Below are 16,717 nucleotides of genomic sequence, written 5' to 3' on the forward strand. Positions count from 1 at the left end.
AAAAAATATATATATATATATTAGAAACATCTTTCATTTTGAGCAGTATGCTCTGGAAGCAGAAGGCTAAGCTGAGAGTCTGAACGTTTTTGACAAATATGTGTGTGTGTATATGTGTGTTGTGTGTGTGTTAATGATTTCAGTGCTGTTGAGCAAAATTTCCTTGTAACAAATATATTCCATACATTAATAATAAATACAGTTTCCTAATACAAATACATTTTCATGCTTTTGGTCATTATATTTTAAAGGTTCAGGGTTATTTTTCTGGGAAATTCAACAAAAACCTATTAATCAGATTTTGTATTACTTACAGCCAAACACAAGCTTACCTGATATAACTCTTCCTGAACTTTTCAGAGAATTATAATCAAATAGTAGTTTGAAGTTTCAAAGTAATTAATGTCAAACCATAATTTCCTATCAAGATATCTTATCAAGTAACATTGTGTCCTATAATTTCTCCATTAATTTTAACCAAGGGCAGATCAAAACTTTGGAAGGCTTATATTTTCATTTTATAGGAAAGATGTACCCCCAAAGTTATAGTAAAGCCTGCCTCTGGGAAGTGAAGGATGAAGGAAGACCAGGATTAAGGATGGGTGCAAAGGGGACTTCAACAGGCGTACAGGTCTTACAAAGGCAAAGTACCAGATAACACATGCACGAGGTGTGCCAGAGCACATTGGTGGAAACCCATTGAGGTATATCAAGGACCATGATATGGGTATAGGACCATGACTCCTTCTTGTCTCTACATTGCCTGTCATCCTCTGTGGCCTTGCACTGCAGGAGAAGAACTTTGATCCTGGGGCTATGGATGTTTTAATTGTAAGCAAAATGATCTCTGAAGCTCTGGCACCTCCCTGATGTGTTCAAACACCAGAATATTTGTGTGATATGACATAGTAGAACACTCCTGTCCTATCAGTTCTGGGTTTGTGGCTAGGGGTGACATCAGCCGGATGCCTGGCACAATCAGGAATATAGGGTCCAAGCTTTGCAATGATAACTTTGACAACAGGATTCACCACCACATTAGTATTATTGTTTGTTGAAGAACCACTTGCTCTCCTGATGGGATGTGATTGGTTGCCAGGGCCTAAGTCTTACGTTGAACAGAATTATAGTTTAAGTACTTGGCTGAAGCTAATTTCAATGGGGCACCGCACAAAGCAACCTTTTTTTTTTTTTTTTCTGGAGGCAGCCTGTGGAGAATCACTCCTGAATACTATTTCTATTCTTATGTTTTAGTATATAAATGTTTGCTGTCTTTTTCTCTGTACTTTGGGTATTTATGTATAGACCATTCATTCATTCAACAGATATCTACTGAGTGTGTACTATGTGACAGGGTCTCTTTTAGGTGCTAAAGATACAATAGTGAGCAGATTACAGTAGTGATCTATGTTAGTCCAAGTGAGAGACTGAACTAGAAAGAGATGGGTTTGGAAAGAAGCTTGGCAACTGATTTTGTGTCAGGACTTGAAGGATGGGGAATGTCATCCTTAGTAGAGGCTATAAGACAGGACCGACTTATGTAATACCATCTCAGGTGTTTATAACTCTTTAGAGTTTGTAAAGCACTTACATACATTAGTTCATTTGACTCTTATTATAATAATTTTTAGAAGTGGTTGTTAATATTTCTATTATACATTCAAGGAAACTAAGATTCCCAGGGATATCAGTGATTTTCTTAAGATCACCTTCACTGTGTAGTAGAGAAAACTCTGGTTTCTGCTTCCAGTTCCCATCTTTTCACAATAGCTTTCTTAAAAACTCATCTTCCATCTTTGGTTTCATCCTCTTACAGATTATTATTTTACCCCTTTGGTACAAAGATCATTATTATTAAATTAAATATAAAATCCCCATTGAAATTCAGATATTCAACTCTCTCTAAATCAAGCGCTATAGGTCAGGAAAGAGTTTAAGATACCATCAATATCCGAGCTATTTTACAGATGAGAAAACTGAGGTGTAGATATTAAGGCTAAACAGGTGCTGTCAAAATGATCCCTGAACTGAATCCTTATAAAATTGTTTATCAAACTCCATTAAAAGAGTCTTTCATAGGAAAAAGCAGGTTTATACTAAGAAGTAACAGTTACTATTTAAATTTACTTTGGTTTGTTAACTTTGTATACTCTTATTGGATGCCCTTTATATGCATCACTAATTTATAAATTTCAAGTGGCATTTTAAAGACTCCTTTACCTCTTAATTTATATTTTATTGCATTGTAATTGTTTGACTTTTTCTTTTCAGGGAGATATAATAGATACTTTGCTTGGACCCAAGTCAAACCAACAAGGATAATTCATCATTACTAATATTTTTTTCTTGTTGCTGTTTAAAGAAAAAGAAACAGTGTTTAATGTCCAATAATCCAATTTGTATGCAGTAAGCTGGGATTTTGATGTTAGAAAATGATATTTGATGTATAACTTCTATTTCAACTTAACATAAATTTAATAAACTTTTGTTTCAGAGATATGTGATTAGTTTTAGATCTAAGCTAATTGTAAGAGTTTTGTTGGGATTTTTTTAATGTTTTAGTCATATTCCAAGTACATGTAACTACACATGTGTATTTATAAAATGTCCAAATAAGTTAGAAAATTATTATTCCATTAGAAGCAAAGCTTGAAAATTATTAGAATTACTTAGACCAAAAATCTTTACAAGATGAAGTTCCATAGGCTTTTAAAATCTTCTGCTTTCCAAGATCTATTTTCCGTAGTTTATGAATTACGCATGTGTTAGTGTTATGAGAATATTGGATTCTCACACCCAACTTTAAATCAGAATTTTATCCTCTTAGATTTGAGAGATGAAGCTATGAAACTTTGTTAGACTATTTGACAAGCAAAAGACATGACAAGAAATGTCAAAATTGCATTGTTTAGCCACCAGGCATCACACTCCCAATTCAATGAGAAGAGTTAGTCTGGGACACATCAGGGCACCCTCCTCTGCATGCCCAAAATCTGCTATGGGTTTTAAGCCCAGACTTAGGTGGGCCCAGAAAGAAAATAGAAAGTCCTTGATCTAAGTTGGCATCAGGATGTTATCTTATGAAGGGTTCTAGAGCTAGCTTGTGAGTATAGGAGTGGAAGGCAGCAACTCCCCCAAACAGATGTGTTTTGTTAACTGAGGCCATAGGACAGTATGGCCTGTTTTGTAAAGCATTCTAAGTGGAGAGGAGAGTTAACGCATTTGAAACTCACTAAACTCACTGGAAAAAAAAGTATGTGTAAAACTTAAGAATGGAATCTGTGTAACAGTAGAAACTGCCTTTTATAAGTGTCCACTTCTTCACAATCTCCATTTCTTTGGAGCCATCCTTTAAACAAAAACAAGGTGATTCTTAGGTGGACTGAGAGCTTAGGTCAGAAAAAAAGAATTATATATTTTCTGCTGATATAAATCATTGTGGTTCATCCCTTTATCTTTCTGAAAGGTTGGACTTTCCATAACACTCTGTGTAACAAAATAAAAACTTGATTTAATTGAAAAAAATGTTTCTTTTTATTATGTACTTTTGACCTTTCAAAATTTTTCACATATTCTCCCGTCACTGCTCATCAAGTCTAAATGAAAAATAAAACTATTTTATTATTCTTAGACCCTGGGCAACTGATCCTGTGCACTGACCCTCTTCCATTTTACCCTTCTCACTCCTGATCTTATAGATTCTCCCATGCTTTTAGATTAGCATGAATTTTTATTTTAAGATCTATCATCTTGGAGTTACAAAAGGAATTACTTTGCTGGCTTTCTGGGCTGGCTTTGGATTCTCACTAGTAAACTCTATCTGATAAAATATTTCTAAACATTTAGGATTTGGGGGGGTTTTAGGCTTATAATAAAATCAAAAGGAAGGTACAAGAGATTTCTCATATACTCCTTGCCCCCACCAATGCATAGCCCCTCCCATCACCCACAACACTCACCAAAGTGGTAAATTTGTTACAATCAATGAGCCTACATTGACACATCCTACACATCCTAACTACCCGAAGTCCATAGTTTACGTAATGGTTCACCCTTAGTGTTGTATATTCTATGGGTTTTGATAAGTGTATAATAACATATATTCAAATTAGAGTGTTATATAGAGCATTTTCGCTGTCCCCAAAATTCTCTGTGTTCTATCTATTCTTTCCTTCACTCCCCAATCCAGCAATCACAGATCTTTTACTGTCTCAATGGTCTTATCTTTTCCAGAATGTCATATAATTGGAATTATAGTGTATATAGCCTTTTCAGATTGGGTCCTTTCACTTAGTAATATGAATTTAAGGTTCTTCCACATCTGTTCATGGCTTTACATCTCATTCCTTTTTAGTGCTGAATGATATTCCATAGTCTGGATGTACCACAGTTTATCATTCACCTTCTGAAGGACATCTTGGTTGCTTCCAAATTTTGGCAATTATGAATAAAGTTGCTAAAAACATCTGTGTGCAGGATTTTGTATGGACATAAGTTTTCAACTCCTTTGGTTAATACTGAGAAGCATGATTATTGGATTGCACAGTATGTTGTTTTGCAAAAAAATAAAAACCCCAAATTATCTTCCAAAGGGGCTGTACACCATTTTTCATTCCCTCCATCAGTGTATGAGAGCTCCTATTTTTCCATATCCTTACCTGCTTTGGTATTGTTAGTATTCCAAATTTTGGCTGTTCTAATAGATGTGTTGTAGTATCTCATTGTTGTTTTAATATGTTTAATATGCATTTTCCCAATGATAGAATTTTAAGAATCGAATGAAAGTTCTGCTTAGCAGTTAGCCATCTCATTTTATCCTTCAAACACACACATGCACACGTGCGCACGCGCACACACACACACACTCCTAATGGACTAATTAGGGGCCTAAAGAGGGAGTGGTGACTGGCCTCACTGTAGACTCCTATTGTGTGTTGGATATTCATTACTTTGTTTGGTCATTCTCTACCAGGCATCTCTCATGTAGAACTTACATTACTGTTGTCTGTGAGTAAGTCGTTAGCTGCTCTTGCAACTGTTGTAGGGAAGGAAGATTGTATTCATGATACAATTGTGTATCATAGTGTGTTCATTTGGTTCACTTCTATGTAGTTACATACAATCACAAATGAGAAGTGAAACACTTAGAATTTGCAATTTTGTCTCAATAAAACCTCCCTAAAAGAAAATGTTGAATTGTACTGTGAATAGATTTAGTTATCAACAACACACTAGTAATAATGTACATGTTAAAGTTCTTTACAGTTTGTAGAACACTTTCACATCCATTATCTAATTATACCATTACAGCAATCCTATGAGACAGACAGGGAAAGAAGTTGTAATATTATTATAATCTCTATTTTCCGGGTAATATAACTAAGGCTTAAATAGGTGATGTAACTTACCAAACACCAAACATCTGGTAACTGGTCAATGATAATGACCTTGAATTTCTTAAAAAAAAAATTATGTTAAGCTACAAGTGTCAAAGAAGTCAAGTTATCTGGAGTAGCCTATAGAAGAGCTCTTTGGACTTGTCTTTTATTGTGCTAAAATAATGATGTTTTAGGATTTACAATATTGTACTCTCCAATACAAGGTATGGGGCATGTTATAGTATACAGTACACCATTTTCATACATGTACAACATTGGTGGGTGAAAAATGTCTTTTAGCAGTAATACTGGATTGTAGCCTCTGGTTTTACCAGCTGTGTACTCTAGGACTATTGTATAAGTAAAAATCTCTCTTGTGATACTGCAAAGTGATTAGAATGTGCAAACTGATGTAGCAGCTTTCATCTACCTCTTAAAGGGTACCACCACAGAAAGTCCCAAGGCTTTGAGCAGTTCTTAAATATTTTCCACTATTGTGCAGCAAATGGTTAATGTCTATATCATTCGATGAGGTCTCATAAACAAAGCACAAGAGTGTCTATTCTTCTATAACTCAGGTTTTGTCCCTAAATGATAATCCTTGTAACTTAGTTTTTCAGCTTTTTCCTGCCATCAGACCTTGCCACATGTATTCCTTTGGTTAGGAACACTCTCCTTCCCATCCCTCACTCCCTTTCAACATGTTAACTCTTCACTCCGTCCTTCAGATCTCAGTTGATATCTCATCTTCTCAAGAGAACCCTTTCTGAGCTCACTTCTGCAGGACTGCCACCCAGCCAGTCTACATTTACTCCAAGTATCTTAAACATGAAGGGAAATGTGAAGTTTCTGCAGGGCTGAAAGGGGTGGGGAATGAGGAAAAGAGAGAGGCCTAATGAATCCATAGAGCAGAGGGGACCTATGTCCTGCTTCTAAATAACATTGTTCAGGAAGCAGAAAGGCCTAGGAGGGAGCACAGTCAGCCTCAGAAAAACCATTCTCCATGCAATGAGTGATGTGTAGAAGCAACAAAGACCACTGGAACCAAAGAAGCCAGGCAGCTGAGGACAATTAATGACTAGCGAGAAGCAACAATTTGATGATAGAAAGGCCTTGCAGAGAGTAAGTTGCTAGAATTATATCCTGGGAAAGGGAAGGAAGCCAAATCTGAGAGAGACTGTTATTAACATGTGTATGTTGTTTGTTTCTGCCAGCAGGATGGAATGAAGACTTAGGGCTAGATATAGAATATACATTTCTTGGACACCTGAGTTTCTGAATTGAGATTCGCACATGCTGTGCTAAATATTGGTGTGATTATTTGCTTAGTACCTGCTTCCTCCCCTAGACCCTAAGCTCTCTGAGGGTAGGGACTATGTGTTTTGCTCACCACTGTATCTCCAGCACCTAGAACACTACCTCCATGGAGGGGTTATTGCAACAAATATTTGTTGAATGAGTGAATGATCGAATTAATGGGAGAAATGTTGTCTTCATGCATATCCCAGATTGAAATATGATCTAATATTTAAGTATGATTTCTTTAATATCCTACCAAGATATCTTAACATCACAGAGGATAAAACATTTTAACTGGAAAATACAGAACATACAAGCAAACAGAACATAAAATCAGCCTTGAAAATCAGCTAAACATAGGTCATAGTTTTCTTTGCTCTATAACAATATAAAGTCAATTTTCCACCTCAAGACAAAAACTGAAAACAAAATTATGATGACTTTCTTTAGGTGAATATTGCTGCCGTTTTTGAGATTGTGTTCCCACTGACTGGTGTAGTTTTTCTTCAATATAAAGCACTTAACCCTATGCCTGGCACAAAATTGGTACTCAAAAATGGTAGTTCTCCTTCTGATTATCCCAGACCACATTCCCACTTCTTGGTCCGAGAACCTCTTTGCCTTTTGCAGCTGGCTAGGTCCTTGCATGGCCCTGCTCCTCCTCCAGAGATACAGACTGTGCTAATGATCTCATTTGTTCCATTTGGGCTTTGTGTCTGGTTTGTTCAGAATTTACTGCAATGTTCAAGTCTACCCTCAAATCCATAGAACATTTACTAGGCTATTAGCCTTCATTTGCTTGGGTTGGCTTACTCAGTGGGTGATAAAACTGAAAGGCTAACAGTTTACATGAAACTAATTCCCGGGTTAAATAGAAAGCAGAACATGTCCATTTAGTTGGAACATATAAAACGTGGTTGTAAATCTTATCAAAATAAGCACTGCTTTTGCTAAATTGATGATACATTTGTGTGGCATCCAGAACAACTCATGAAAAATGTACTCTCACCATGTCTGTATTTCTTTGAATAAGTCAACTATTAAAAGATATAGTGCTATTATACCAGGAAGGAAAAAGTATCCCAGGATATTTTAGGGATCTTACATCGTAATTCACTGATAATAATTTTATTGAATTTTTTGAATTATTATGTATTTCAATTACTTATTGAGCATTTACAATTTATTTACTAAGCTTTTAAATTTCTAAAAACCCAACATCATGACAAAAACATAAAAAGAAAGTAGCTTCTTTGTCCATACAAAATGAAACTTTAAATATCAATTACCATTTTCTAAGACTATTAAAAACATTTTTAATGGCTCATTTAAATTCTTACTGATAGAGCACTTAAAAAATTACTAAAGTGAGTAGTAAGAAAGTTATGCAGAAGTCTTCTAAATAAGTGATATTTCAATATCCATTCTACAGATATTGTGGAGTAGAAATTAACTAGTTTTTAAAGAGGGGCAAAAAGGGATTTCAGGTGAAGAAAACAGCAGGTGCAAAGGCCTAGAGAGAGAGAGAGGGAGAACATGAACTTCCCACAAATGGTGAGGTTTTCAGTAGAACTAGACCATTCAGAGTTTGAGGGCCTGTACAAGTAGACATAGGCCCATCATGAAAGGTCTTATAGGCCACGGTAAGGAAATCTGGACTTTATCATGAGGAAAATGGAAAGCCATTGAAAGTTTTCCAAGTGGGTAACAATATAAGCACATGTTTAGAAAGATCATTCCAGCAGCAGTGTGGACAATGGCTTGATGAAAGATACAGACCAGATGAAAGACTGTCTCTAAATGAGAGCTGAGACCATGGCAGAGAGGATAGAGAGAAGGGGTGGGTCACAGAGAAAATCAGAGGTAGAACCTATGAGACTTGGTGATTTAATGGATGTGTGTGCATGAAGGAGGTTTTAGTCAGGGAAGAGAGAGCAAGAATGAGGAGTTGTGAATGACGCCCAGGAATAGCTGGATGAATGCTGAAAACACCCTCTAGAAGCAATAAGTACAAATAAAAATAAATTGTTTGATAACAAATTTATAGAGTGTTCTTATACTCATCATTATCATAAAATAACTATATGTGGTATACTTTATAATTTATCTGGGTGATAATTAACACTGCTTCATTTGATCCTGTGATATTTTTCCATACTACAAATTAGAAAATCAAATTATAGTTTAAACTACCTTCTCAAGCTCTCTTAGCTGGAAACTGCAGGACCAGTATTAAAACTCTAGCATTCTAACACCAAGGCCACTATGACACAGTATAATATTTGGTAGAGTTATAATCCTTATTATTACCATAATCCTTATAATCCTTATTATTATTACCATTGCTAGAGACTCTAACAGTACTCGGAATAATTTAATCCTGACAACCACTCTAATGAAGTCAGTATTATTATCTCTGCATAAAATGAAGAAACTGAGATTCAGAGACATGAAATATTTCCTAAGGACACCTAGATATTAAATGGCAGAATGGAGATCTGATTTCTCAATTCTCAATGCCACAGACAGTACTTATAACTCATGCCAAACTGCTCTAACACCATGTGTTAGGTGTTTTTGTGGCCATAGTTCCTTGATAAGCAATTTATAGATGAAATACATATTTACTCAATCCATTGTTTGGTTATTAACTTGGAATTTTGGTTCCTGTTAATTGTGGATCTTCATATTATCAATCATATTGAGCACATGTCAATTAATTCCAGTTAAGGCCAAATAACTGATCTCACTTTGCTTTGATCTAAAACTTGGGTCATATAAACATTCTCTACATCTGTAAGATGTAAATAACGTTAAGATAATTATACTAGTCAGGATAAGTCAGATTATGTTGCCACAACCAATAATCATAAAATCTCAGTGGTTTTATTTTTGATTTTTTAAAAAAAAATTATTTATTTGACACAGAGAGAGAGGGAGAGAAAGGGAGAGAGCAAGCACAAGCAGGGGGAGCAGGAGAGGGAGAGGGATAAGCAGGGAGCCCAATAGGGGGCTCGATCCCAGGATCACGACTAGAGCAAAAGGCAGACGTGTAACTGACTGAACCACGCAGGAGCCCCAAATCTCAGTGGTTTTAAACGATAAAATTTCTTTCTCATTTACATTACATGTTTATTACAGGTGAGCAGGTGGTCCTGCTCTATATTGTTCTGACTCAGAGACCAGAATCTATCAAGAATGCTGTTGGTCATCAAGGTGAGAGAGAGGGAGAACTGGGGAATCATGCATCAATCCTTAAATGTCAGGTACAAGTGACATATGTTACTTCCATTCACCTTTTATTTGGCAAAATATGTCACATGGCCACATCCAACATTAAAGAATAGGAAAATAGAATCCCACCATGTGCCTGAAAAGAAGAGAACTGGAAATGTGTCTCCTTTAGAAATTCATTACTATCTCAGATATTAGCCAATTTCATGGTGAAAGATTTTCTGGGGTCAAATAAGTTTGGGAAACTTTGAATTAAACATATCAAAGAATTTTCCAAATTATAAGTCTTCTCTCAGCCCTTATATATAATATGCATTATTAATCTCCAAAAAAAGGAACATTACCATAGGATATTTTTTTCCAAAGACTATCTTCAAAGACTCATGTCCTAAAGAAAACACTTTGAAAAATAGTACTTTAACTTATTTGTGGAAAGAGGAAAGGAACAAAGAAGGAAGGGAAAGAATACAGGAAGGAAAGAAAAAGACCAGGGCAGTGCAAACTTATGGATACTTTTGAGATCAAGAGTTATACATAACAGCCTTCCATAGTAGCTAGTTGCAACCAAAAATTGTGTTTCTATTCTCTTGCATAACACATTGTTAATTTATTGAGTGTTTATTAAACATCTTATATGATGCCACGTGCTTTTCTTATGTTAACTCATTCTGTCTTCACAACAACACAAAATGCAGATTATTATCGCCTCACAGATGAGGAAACTAAACTCAGAGAAGACAATTACATGTTCAAAGCCACACAGATAGTAAACTGAGTTTCAGATGAGATGAGAAGGAAAAGTCATGTCAATCTCCACATAAAAAAGATTAAGTGCTGTAGTTAGAGATACAAGCAACAAACTTTTGTTGGTCAAAAGATGGAAGGATTCATTTTCATTTTGATTATCTTCTCTGGTTGGACCTTGAGTTTCGTGCAAGCAGTGATAGAACCTGAGTGAAGAGACTTGAATGCCAGGCTGTTTGGATTTTATTCTCAAGGTAATGCTGAGCCATGGAAAGGTTTTGAGTTGGGAGTAAAGGAATCAGACAGTTATAACAAGACTTAGCATTTCAAGTTCAAGGGAGCCCTTAGGTAATTCAATTCAACTCTTTTGATTCACAAATGGCAAACATAAAGCTTTGGAAGTTGAAGCTCCAAGCTAGGGCTTTCATCGTTGGCATTAGCTTTAACTGACCTGGTTGATTAGCTTTCTCCATTTGGTCACAGGCTAAGCTCAGGTCCCACTGGCCTTGCTTTAGTGTCCCTAGTTAAGCTGATGAGGCCTTCACGGCTGGAAGAAGAGGAGACAATTTTGAGCTCAGGGGGATCTAGTGGGGGTGGTAGTAGTGCTCAGAAATATCAGAGTGTATCTGACCTCCAGGGCAGGGATCATCCCTTGGCTGAACACTTCTCTCCCGGCTTGTGCAGAAGCCCAGCTCAGAACCACTGAGCACAGCTTTATTGGAGCACAGTGTTAAACCGGGCATTATCAAGATGGGCAGTGTGAGTCTCCAAAGAAGGGAAGAAGTTGGTATAATGGGTAAATAATTGCTGATATTGTGGGTGTGCAGGACTTGGTCATGCAGATGCCCCTCTGGAGTTGATGAACGACCGATTCACCTGCAATTTTGACTTACGAAAAGATGAGGTAGCTTTGTCTGCATTCAAAACCATTCCTGCCCCTTAGGTCCCTTTCTTAGGAAATGATTCTCCTCCCACATCCGAGTTGTACAAGCAGAGACCTAAGTACCATTTTTGGCCTCCTTATTCCTGTATATTGCCACCTGCCCCATCCTTTCTGCAATAACCTTAGCTTAGAGCACATCCTATCTCATCTAAATTATTGCAAAAGCCTTTTTTTTGTTTCTCCTACCTCAAATCTTGCTCCCCTTAGTCAGTTCCCCATACTGCAGCCAGACAGATTGAAAAAGTAACAATTCTTTGAAATAATATTTTTATTTTTCAGAGTCAGAAATGCTTTCAGCAGAGTGTAAGTTGTTTTGTTCCATTTTCTGGCTTCCCTACAGAAAAATGGCAATGTCACAAGAAGTATGGGTGATATGATCTTGACCACAAGTTGGAGGGATTTTTTTTTTCAACCAGAGATCACAGAAGAGGAATCAATTTAAAAAATTATTTTTCAATTTGCTAAAAAGTGAGTCAACAACTCAAAGATCTCAAACTCCAGCATTCCCAGTTTAGGTAAGAGCTTTGCAAGAACTAGTACTTTTAGTTAAGGAGTTTACCAGAAGAGAAATTTCACTATTTAGCTCTTTGAGGGTGATGTATTCAGCTTTTTATTATAAAAATGTGTATTGATAAATGCATGCCTAAGTCATAGGCTGAAGGATAACAAGGAGGATTCTAGTTAGAGACATTCTTCTCTATTCTAAAGGTAAGTTATCTTTTCTAGTCCATCCCAATGGTGTGGGAAGAAGATAAATGTTTATCTCATTAGCTTTAAGAAGCAGTCACTATCACAATTTTATAGACAAGGATTCTTGGGGAGGTTAAATATCTTGATTAAGATTCTAGATCTTCTCCAAGTGGAGATTCAAACCCAAACATGAGAATGTGAATTCTTAAGTTAGCTTTCTCATGGCTTTGAGGTAAGTGTTGCTTTCAACACTCAAACACTCTTATGAGATAGGTTTTCCATTTTAGAGATATGGTTATCAAAGTTTAAAAGGTTTAAAATTTGCTCCATGTCACTCAGCAAGTGACAAGGCTGACATTGAAAATCATACTTGGCTACTCCCAAAGCCTGTGTGTTTCTAGATGTCTTCCAAGAGAGCATTCTGTTTATTGTCTCACAGATGCAGTTAATGGTAAGTAACAATGTTCAGAAGTGACTGAATAACTAGCAATAATCATAAAAGCACATTATCAAAACTTCACAATGTAACCTTTGTGCTTCGCAAATATTATTACAACGAGGTTCTGACCAATAAAATGTCACGGAAGTTAGTGTTAATTGGACAAGAGCGTGACGGTAACTTCAAAACTGAATTTGACAATATTCACCACATCAGATTCTTATTCAATCCTCAGCAAAACGAAGGACTCCCTTTTGACTTTAATTCTATTCCCTGTCCTACTTGCCATTTCAGAAGTGAGGAGTGAGGAGTCTATGAAGCTCTGTGGGCTAGAGTTCATAGAAGCAGACGTCTACATCTGTTTTAGCTCCAGGTGGAGAAGGCACCCGGAAGGGATCCCTCAAAGTCAGCAAGGTAACATTAACTCACGTGAGTCCTTCATTTATTATTTTTTCTCCAGGCTCATTTTAGCGCCTGTTTCTCTGGACTTCCCAGCCACTTCTCTATCAGTTTAAGGGGTTAATTACCAAAATAAATTGAATTTGGCTTGGGAAAGAAGTGAGCTTGCTACCTGTCAGAAAAATAAGGATCTCGTTTGCTTTAGTCTCCAGCTTGAAGTCATTTGATTGCATAACTACTTCGATGAGCTCACCAGCTATGGCAGGTGCTATGGGGACTAGAGAGAAGCCTGTGATTTTAAGGGACATGTTGAAGTGGCAGGGATAATTTCACACGTAGATAATTGTTGTATATAATAAGTTGGAATTCAGGTGGTGCTAAATAAGGATGGAAGGAAGGAAACTGTTATTGAGCACTTACTAAGTGCCAGGTGGTTTCACGCGCAACATCTCATTCAGTCTGCTGATCAGCATCCTGTGAAGTAAGCAATATTACTCCCATTTACCATTTTACTGGGGATGAAATTATTCACCCAGCTAGTAGGTAGTGTGGCGAGGGAGCAAACCAGGTCCATCTGGCTTCAAGAGCTGAGGTCTTTGTTCTATACTGTGTTTTGGGCGGGAAAAAGAAGATGGTGAACTGGTGTCATAAACGATAGCATCATAGAGGCAGTGGTGTTTGCTAGAGGCCCTAAAGGATGTGTAGGATTTGAGGAGTTATGAGGAGTGGGGTGAAGTGGAATTCTGATGGGAATTCCAGTAGGAATTGTTTGATCAGGATGTCGAAGTTAGGAATGAGCCTAGTGTGTTTCAGAAATACCGAGGGGACTGACTTCACTGTTTATTTCTTCATTTTTCAATTCAAGAAGTTTGACTGGAATTTTCTGCTAAAGTGTAAGGTAGAATTTATTTAAGACTCTATTTTAACCATAGACTGTTAAAGTTTTACAATAAAAAGTTGAAAAAGGAAAACGTGACTACATAAGTGTTGCAACCGCATATATAATTGCAAAGTTTTCAATGTGGTTTTAAGTGACTTTGGTAAACAAAAATATTTTAGAAAATGACCCACAGTTTTCATATTCTGGTGGGCTAATTTCTTGAAAAATTATGAATTTACCACTCCCACAATGAGAGGTTCATAGTTACTAGGTGTTAACAGATAGAGTAAGGGTTTTTAATCTCAAGAAAGTGAGCATAATTTACCAGACTTATTATTTTTTACCTATCTCTGCATCAGCAAGCCAAAATGCACTAGAAAGAATACATTTGGAATATCTATGAAACACGTAGGGCGGTGGAATGGATGTCTGCGCACCATTTTTAACCCCACCCAAACCATAATACAGTGTATTTAATCTTTCACAGAGTATTTTTCAGAGTATTTTCTCATATATTATTTATTCGACCCATTAGCGGTTTACTAATCAGCATTCACTCATGTAGGTCTTCTCGGTGCTTGACAGTATGCCAAGGTACTGAAAAATAAGTTTGAACGACGTTAAATTGAGGGACGACTTGGGGAGCAACACTTCGATAACAACGGAAACTCCTTTTTGTTTTCAGACCTGGAGGTTTAAATCTCCACTTCCTTCCTTACGGATCGGCTTTGCAGGGCATACCCAGGGTTGCATGTTGCTTGTGTGTGTTTTATTTAGAGCCCGTAACTAATACCTTGGAGGCCGCTGGTCAACGAGCAGAGGTAGCCCGTGCAACGCAAGGCGAGCCCTGACTTGGCTACTCGCTGGCCCGGAGCCACTGGTCATGTCATTCCTCCTCTCGGCTCTCATGCTTCCTCCGCAAAACGAGGAGGGTGGAGGTGACTGAATTCTCCCCAGAATGCCTAAGCTTTCTGAAACCAGACCAACATTTATAGAAAATGATGTGCAGGATTCAATTTCCTTAAAAAAAAAAAAAAATCCAATGCGTTTCCCCAAGCATAGAACTTGGAGGCTTCCTTCCTTCTTTGTGTCTGAGGAAGTGATGATTTTTTTCTCTTCCGCACAGCTGAGTGAGGAAACGACCTCCAGCTCCCAGATGAGCCTGTTTCTGAGGCAAGCGCAGTGCAGAACCTCCCGGAAGGTGATTCCTCCGGGGAGGAAAGCCTTCAGGATGGACAGCTGCCCACGGAAGGGCTTGGGGCTCCAAACAGCACTGGGCGATGTCAAGCCCAGACTTAGGAAGTGTCTGCCGACCGCCTGCTGTTCCATGACTGCTGCGCTCGCTCTTTGTTAAGCCCAGAGCCCATGCCCAGCGACGGTGGAGCCCTAGCACATGTTAACAGGTTTTTACTGCTCAGTACAACGCTTATATTGTGTTATTAAAATAATGGCTTTTGGCGAGGCAGTCTCTCTTTCCTAAAAGTTGTGGGTGAGTGGTGAAAACCACAATGAAGTCTATTTTCTCCCTTTGCCAAGGCGAATGCTCTGTTCTTTTAAAATTTTAACGAATCCTTTGAAATTTTAAATGCGGTGCAAAATTGCAGTAAAAATGCCATAAACCAAGCTCACTGTGATTTTCTCCTTTTAAAAAAAATTTTAAAATAACTTTAAAACAGTAAACAGATTATGCTGACGGTAAGAAAATGTAAAAAAAAAAAGCATAAAAAGAAAATAAAAATCAATTACCTCATCATCCAGAAATAACTATCCACTCTTAACTTTTGGGTTGCTGTGTATTATTACTGAGAATTTAAACATTGATTCATGGTCAAGTATAAGAATCAAAACAAAGTGCTTTTCTCAAAATATCTTTAAGTGCTTGATAAATGTTTCCGAATATGCAGCCCTTCTGCTTGAGGGTGGCTGGAGGCATATGTGTGTCAGGTCTCCCAACAGCTAAAACCCAGAAAACGTTTGAATAATAAGCTCTTTCCTGTAGTCTGGGCGGCTTTGGGTTTTGCCTTCCCGGAGATAAAAGGACATTTTATTCTCATTCTAGAAGTTAAACTGAGACCCAGATAGCTGAGACTCGTGACATAATTGGATGTCTTCACAGATAGAAAGACAAAGTAAGGAAATCACAAAACTATGTTTTCATTTCTAACTCTGACAGTCAACTTGCCGGTGGGTTGTAACAATAGATTCTCTGTTCATCTGAGGTGCTGCTCTTATTAATACCACAGTCTGTGTTTGAAACCCGTCCACTACATACTGGGCACATAAGCTGTGTCAAGACATTGTGCATGGCATTTAAACATTTTACTTCATGTATTTGTTACAGGAAACCTATGAGAGTGGGTAGTACTTTATCGCTGTTCTGCAGAAAAAGAAACTAAGGCTCAGTGGAATTGGGTAAATATGTTCTAAGTCACACACAGCGAAGGGGGGGTGTTCCTGGATTCAACTTTAGTCTGCCCAGCATGAATCAAGGCAGTCACATCAAACTGTAGTGGTAGTCAGTGTATTCTTCACCACCAGAGCTCCCTGGGTTTTCTTGTTCGTTGTTTTTTTCGTTTTTTTGTTTGTTTTATTTGGTGTCACTGAAAGAATGTCCATCGATGAGGCAGTACAAATTAATTATGTTAAGTCTCAGTGCTTGAATACATGCCCTTTCACTATGGTGGGTGGTGAAATGGGAAGACTGCAGGAAG

At 37.4% G+C, this 16,717-nt stretch overlaps 2 protein-coding genes across 3 annotated transcripts in view; both read left to right on the forward strand.

Annotated features, from left to right (window-relative positions):
• DNAI4 (dynein axonemal intermediate chain 4) overlaps positions 1 to 12,069 on the forward strand; it is a 92,203-nt gene extending 80,134 nt beyond the window's left edge. The window contains exons 17-18 of one of the 2 annotated variants that reach the window (XM_040627157.1): positions 9,819 to 9,893; positions 11,939 to 12,069. In XM_040627157.1, coding sequence (XP_040483091.1) covers positions 9,819 to 9,851 — 33 coding nt within the window. In that variant the 3' untranslated portion in view covers positions 9,852 to 9,893; positions 11,939 to 12,069. Of the gene's footprint in view, positions 1 to 9,818; positions 9,894 to 11,877 lie in introns of both variants that reach the window. The other variant, XM_040627159.1, reaches the window with a different exon arrangement.
• A 794-nt stretch (positions 12,070 to 12,863) lies between these two features.
• INSL5 (insulin like 5) lies at positions 12,864 to 16,323 on the forward strand. Its single transcript, XM_040626590.1, is given in 5 exon segments — positions 12,864 to 12,903; positions 13,022 to 13,141; positions 15,133 to 15,255; positions 15,258 to 15,314; positions 15,317 to 16,323. Coding segments are annotated over 5 exon segments (384 nt in total). The 3' UTR covers positions 15,361 to 16,323.
• Positions 16,324 to 16,717: the final 394 nt, after the last annotated feature.

The sequence above is a fragment of the Ursus maritimus genome, unplaced genomic scaffold, assembly GCF_017311325.1.
Source record: "Ursus maritimus isolate PB19 unplaced genomic scaffold, ASM1731132v1 scaffold_12, whole genome shotgun sequence".
Lineage (NCBI taxonomy): Eukaryota > Metazoa > Chordata > Mammalia > Carnivora > Ursidae > Ursus > Ursus maritimus.